This window comes from Neophocaena asiaeorientalis, unplaced genomic scaffold (genome assembly GCF_003031525.2).
Source record: "Neophocaena asiaeorientalis asiaeorientalis breed wild unplaced genomic scaffold, Neophocaena_asiaeorientalis_V1.1 scaffold381, whole genome shotgun sequence".
Classification (NCBI taxonomy): domain Eukaryota; kingdom Metazoa; phylum Chordata; class Mammalia; order Artiodactyla; family Phocoenidae; genus Neophocaena; species Neophocaena asiaeorientalis.
The window spans coordinates 128,691-134,701 of NW_020172812.1; the positions used below are offsets into that span (position 1 = coordinate 128,691).

A 6,011-nucleotide genomic window follows, 5' to 3' on the forward strand; every position below is an offset into this window, starting at 1 on the left:
TATTAAAAGCAAACCACAATGTGCCCAATGGTATTGGGACAACAGTTAGAAAACTAGGCAGTTAAGAGGTAACCCTAAATCCCAAAAGCTCATGTTCTGGGACAGAATCTAGCTGGGTGTAAGTCCAACTCTAAATGGTGATAACTGTCATACAGTGTGGGAGGAAAAGGCTATAAAGAGCCCACGGTTTTGACTTAGGGAGTCGGGGTGGGGAAAGTCTAGGAGGACCTCATAAGAGGAATGACTCAGAGCTGGCTGGCGGGGGGAACGAGCAGAATTTCACTTGTTGGAGAAGGAAAGGAAGAAAGATGACTCCGGAATAAACAGCACAAGCAAGGAGACTGTTGGGCAGAATAGTATCGGTACTGATACTGATCCACTTTTGATACATGTTTTTGGTTAAAGGGACTGGGAAAAAGGTAGCATTTATTAAGATCCCTGTGGAAATAAACCCAGCAGATGGAGGTTAGTCCAGGCCCACCACCTAACAAGACATACAGCCTTGCAGTAGGCACTTAACTTTATACGATGACAATGTCTTTATACAGTGACAATGTCCTGGCTTATAAGCTTGTTAAGGTCTTTCCAAGTTTTTTGTTTTGTTTTGCTTTCAAGATTTTCTAAGGAAGAGACCAAGATTCCAATTCTGCATAGTCAACTCTGTTCTCAACATTTAAGGATTTTATTCAGGTAGAGTAGAAACACACCCCCTTTTTTTTAAGGCTAATGCATAGAGAATGGATCAATACTTGGAACGGGTCTAATTACCACAACTCTTATTTCAATGACTATAGAGCAAACATTCCAGTAATAATCAACTCTGAATTCACACTCCTCCCGTTATCTTAAGGTGTATCACAGAATGCTCGAGCCCAAGTTTATTTAAATTCACTTTAATTCAGTATGTGCTTCATAGCATTTTCAGGGAAGATAAGGGAAATGAAAAAAATTATGGCAATGACAGACTGTCATCAATCCAGAAGAATTAGGGACAGCGTGACTGTCAGAAACAGTGTGAGCTCTGAAGTCAGAATGACTATGGCTGACCACCCGCTCCCCTTCTGAGACAGTACCTCATGGTGCTTTAGAAACACAGTCCTTCCTGAGCCAGGCTGCTGGGGTTACTTAACCTCTCTGGGCCTTGATTTCCGCACCTATAAATGGAGGTAATAAAACCATCTACTGCATAGAATTGTTGAGAAGACTAAATGATTAAAGTGCCATAAAAGTTATTTGCTCTCTTCAGCTTCCGCATCAGTTAAATGGGGTAACACCTCCTTCACACGGTTATTTGAAGGTGAGACTGTAAGAAACCTATCTCAGTGCCCAGCACAGAGCCGACACCAGACACCTGTTATTCCTAGTGTGGGCTGCAAGCTTTACACAGGCTGGCTCATTTAATTCCCACGGCAACTCCACGAAATCAGTAATATTTATTCCCATTTTATTCACTCAGATAAAAGCAAAGTGAGATACATAAGTAACTTGCCTTAGATCAGAAAGTGACCAAATGGCTAAGCCTTGAGCCATAAGAATACATTACAAATGCATTTAAAGCGGGATCTTCAGCCCTTGGCTGAAATAACCAGTTAGAAAGACATTTTTCAGTCAGTTGAGACTGAGAGTTAAAGACAACAGGGAATTATTCTTAGTTTTGTAAAGTGTGATCATGGTATTGTGGTTTCACGGGATAGTATGCTTGTCTTTTGGAAAGTAAGCTCAAGTAATTGGATATGAGAGGTCTAATGTCTAATTTCTTTGAAATGGTTCAGCAAAAATATTAGAGCCTTTTTTTTTAAAAAATGGGAAATCTTCCAACATTAGGGAAAATATGTGCGAGGGCAGAGCTACAAATCCATTCTCAGCAAGATGTGTGTTGCAGAGAAGAGTTCATGAACAACATAGAAAGCTGAATGGTAGCCAGGTGTCTCCTGCTCGAGAAGGGTTTCTTCATTTTGTCTGCAAATTTCCAAATCATTTATAACCATGACCAAATGATTTAAGAATACAGACGGAATACATATGATTTAAAAAACATCTTCCACTCCCTGTATACAAAAGACCACTTTCAATAATTTATTGATGCTCGTTAATTTTTCAATTATTAAAAAGCAGATCTGTGGAGTTGTAAATCTTAACATATATTTCTATCTGGAGTGGGATCAAAAAAGGATCAGGGTATTTTCTGTATGGAAGCTGTTGTTTAGGACCCTCAGCGAAAAGAGCATTCCTGAATTTATGAGCATTTATTTATTAGAGAGCACTTTTTTCTCTTTTCTTTTCTTTTTTGGCCACGCTGCACGGCTTGCAGGATCTTAGTTCCCCCACCAGAGACTGAACCCGGCCCACATCAGTGAAAGTAGAGTCCTAACAACTGGACTGCCAGGGAATTCCCTAGGGAGGAGTTTTAAACTGACACAGAAAAGAACATTAGAAGACAAAACTTATTATTTTTAAAAAATTAAGCATGATTTTACCAGTTGCAAGACTGAGTTATTGTATTCTGATGCTAAATGTAACGTATTTAAACACCTGTATTGTGTAATAAAAACCTTAAATATATGTGGACTATCAGGAAAATCTATTTCACCTAAGGCACAAATATATCTCTCAAGTCTCCAGTTTGATGTCACTTCCTTATAAGTAACACACCTTGTCTACTTCTGAAAGATTATCTGAGGGACCTCAAACATAAAACCATTAGAAAATAGGAGACTGTAATGAATATAGAGGAGGCAGTAAACAAATCTAGCGAAAACCTAAGCTAATATGGCTACCATAATCAAGCAAAAATTTTAGCTGAGCTTCCAGAAAGTGGTAGCAAAAACAAAAAAAAACCAAAAAAGCAATCACAGCTAGCTCTGTAACTCAGAGAGAAACCTTCTTCCTGGCACCAGCATTTAAAAGGAATTTTTTTCAGAGAGATCATTACATAAGAACGTTGAACAATATAATGGACAGAGTCCACAAATGGCAGTTTACAGCCCGAACAGCCCGTTTTCCTACCAGGCATTTCTTGTCTCATGACAAGGTCATTACATTAAAAGAAATCCCGAGAAGGCCACTTCTGCAGTGCGCTAAGGTGCCACAGCTTTCTGATTCTCTAACTGAAACCAGAACCTGTCCTCAAATATCCATTGTCTCAACTGGGCTTCTGACAGCAGTGGGGGCAGCCGGTTCCATGCTGAACTGCTCAGAAAGCCTGGAAGAAAGAGATTTATTTCTTGCTGGTGATTCCACATGAAATACCTTTGCTTTGGATACCAGATGGGGTAGGATGTACAGCCAACCTGCTGCCCTGAAAAGGGAGCGGCCAGGCCAGTATCCCCAAGGGATGGAGCCAAGGAACCCAATCTAGGGCGGTGAACCAATCTCCAACAAGCCCAGAGCATGGCAACCGTCCCTCCCTGCTGCTACCGCTAACTGTGTGTGCAGGGCCAAACAAGGACCCATAAAAATACCTGTTTATTAGTCAGGTCCAAAAAGGGGCAAGGCTCAGCAGCATATTCCTCCCCCTGCCCCATATTTCAGCCCTAGAAGGGCAACATTTTACGATTTCAAGATACAGTCTATGAAGGCAAAGCAAAAGGTCTAAAATAGAAAGACCAGTAGATGTGGTGGGGCAGCGGACACGCACACCAGGCGGGATCCTCTCCAGCTACGGACGCGTGTCCGGCAGACCAGGAGTTACTGCAGTCAAAGCTCCCTGGGGACCCACAGAAAGGAAATTCTCTTTCCCAAACACCAACCCTCCCAACACCCCCTCCCGCCCAGCCTGGTAACAGCAGACGCCAAAGGATAAAGGGGCATTTAAAAAAAAAAAAAAAAAGTGAGTAGATTCTTAGAGCACAGCATTCTGTCACCTGCTGCATAGCCCTCAACGCCGGCCAGCCCTGAGTCACTTCCCCTCTCTGCCCCGGGTCTCAATGCTCGCGGGGGCAAAAGACCCGGGGCCTCGGTTGGGGGCTACCCACAGCCCCCACGCCCCTGCACACACGCGCGGGGCCTCCCTCCAGGCAAGTCCCGGCGGCTGCAGACCCGCTCTCTGCGCCCCGGCCAAAGAGCCCCAGCCGGCGCCGCCGCTGCTACCTTGGCTAATGGCAGCTCTGAATGAAAGGAGCCGAGGCAGGCTCCGGATTTATGAATGTGTAGGGGAGGAGGGGAGGGATATCATGTGACAATAAAGGAGACCGTCTTATTCACAAAAAAAAAAAAAAAGTGGCTGGCGGCGGGCACAGCCACTGAGCAGAGGCGGCCGCCGCGGTGCGGTGACCGCTCGGACCCGAAGCCGACGACCTCAGGCACGGGGCCGGGCGGCCCTGATTCTATTGCACCCGCGATCGGAAACGCCTCGGGCGCGGGTGGGAGAAAGCCAAACCGGACTCGGCGACCGTGGAGCCGGAGGGAGCTGCACCCTTGGCCCGGGGCTGGAGAAAGACACGGGTCCCGCGGGAAGCGGCGGGTCCGCCGGAGAGACCCTCCAGCGAAGCGCCCCGAGCATTGTTCCCCTCGGGCCCGCGGGCTGGGCACGCACACGTGTGCACGCGCACACGCACAGATAAACACACACACAGATACATACACACACGTGTCCGCAGCGCGCTGCCCCGCACGCTTCCGCCCGCCCCCGCCGCACGACCTCTGATCCGCCCAGCAAGCAGCCCAGACCCCGCGGGACGCCTGTGCTGGGCCCGCCGGCGCGTGCACACACACTCACACGCGCCGCGGGACCCCTGGGCGGCTCCAGCACGCCGGCCCGCGCGGGGACCCGGGCGCACGCAGACCCCCGCGCAGCCCGCGCCCAGTCCTCCCTGTGCTCCGCTGTGTTTTTTATGAATGAAAATGTGGTATGCAAATGAGAGCGATTCAGGAAAACGACATGGCGGAGCCTCGGCCCCAGTGGGCTCCCGAAGGGACCGCGGGGCTAGCGGCGGTTGGGAGAGCCACAAAGTCACCGTGTAAAAACCCACCGACCCCGGGAAGCCGGAGCGGGGGTGTCAGGTCTTCCGCTCCCGCCGCCGAGGATCTCGGCGGGAGGGGTGTTTGTGAGTCCCCGGACAGGGAACGGGGACCGCCCCGAGGTCACCCGCGCGCCCTTGGCCCCCGCAGCGGCCACCAGCCCGCCGACCCAAGGCGCGCCCCCGCTGGCCCGCAGCAGTTTTCGCCCCCTCCTCACTTCAACAAGCAGGAAATTTCGCGTCCGAAACGCCCCAGGCCAGCGAGTCGCTGCACCCCACGCCAAGTTCACCCAACCAGAGTCCCAGCCCGCGTCCTCAGCCCCGGCCCCCACGCTGCCCCTGCGGGGCACCCTCGTCCCACCCCGCGGCCAAACTTACTCGTCCGGGTGTGTTTCTTCGGTCATTTTCCTGTTCACCTAGACGCCTGTCCCGCGGCGGGCAGCTTTGCTCCCTTCATCTTCCTGTCTGCTCACCCCCCTTCTTCACATCTCCGGAGATCGCCTGATTTGGTTGGGGGGAGCTGCTAGAGATGAAGGGGACGCCACAGAAGGCAGAAGGGGAAGCAGGGCGACCGGAGCGCGGGGTGAGGTCTGGGGGAAGGGGTGCACAGGAAAGTTTACTTTGCCAAGATTCTGAATGTCAGAGGCTTTTCAGTTTCACGTGAATCTTATGATCTTTTTTTTTCTTAGTAGGGGAATGGGCAATTTTAAGGAATCATTATTTGTACATTGAAAAAAAAAAATCCAACACAACCCAGAAACGTTTGCATTCCAGTAGAAATGAAAGACGTTCCCAGGTTAAAAGGTAAACCCAAATATGTTTTTTAAATTATTCAGTAAATCTCTCTCAAGTTGGTGGAGGATGGCCCTTGTCCCAGACCCTTGAACGCCACAATTCCTGGCCCAGATGTTGCCAGCTGCCTGGGCTTTGGCACAGTGAGATGGGGAGATGGAGAGCTCCTCGAGCCCTGTTCCCCTTCCACCTCCCCTTTGTTTTTAAATTATTTTTCCTGCCTTGGCCTGGGACCCTGGGCCTGGATGGGCCTGCACTTTC

At 49.1% G+C, this 6,011-nt stretch overlaps 1 protein-coding gene across 1 annotated transcript in view; it reads right to left on the reverse strand.

Annotated features, from left to right (window-relative positions):
• Nucleotides 1-5,567, reverse strand: part of SPRED2 (sprouty related EVH1 domain containing 2) — a 117,561-nt gene extending 111,994 nt beyond the window's left edge. Inside the window, exon 1 of the mRNA XM_024741634.1 lies at nt 5,337-5,567. Within this exon, the coding sequence (XP_024597402.1) occupies nt 5,337-5,362 (26 nt within the window). The 5' untranslated portion in view covers nt 5,363-5,567. The remainder of the gene's footprint in view (nt 1-5,336) is intronic.
• Nucleotides 5,568-6,011: the final 444 nt, after the last annotated feature.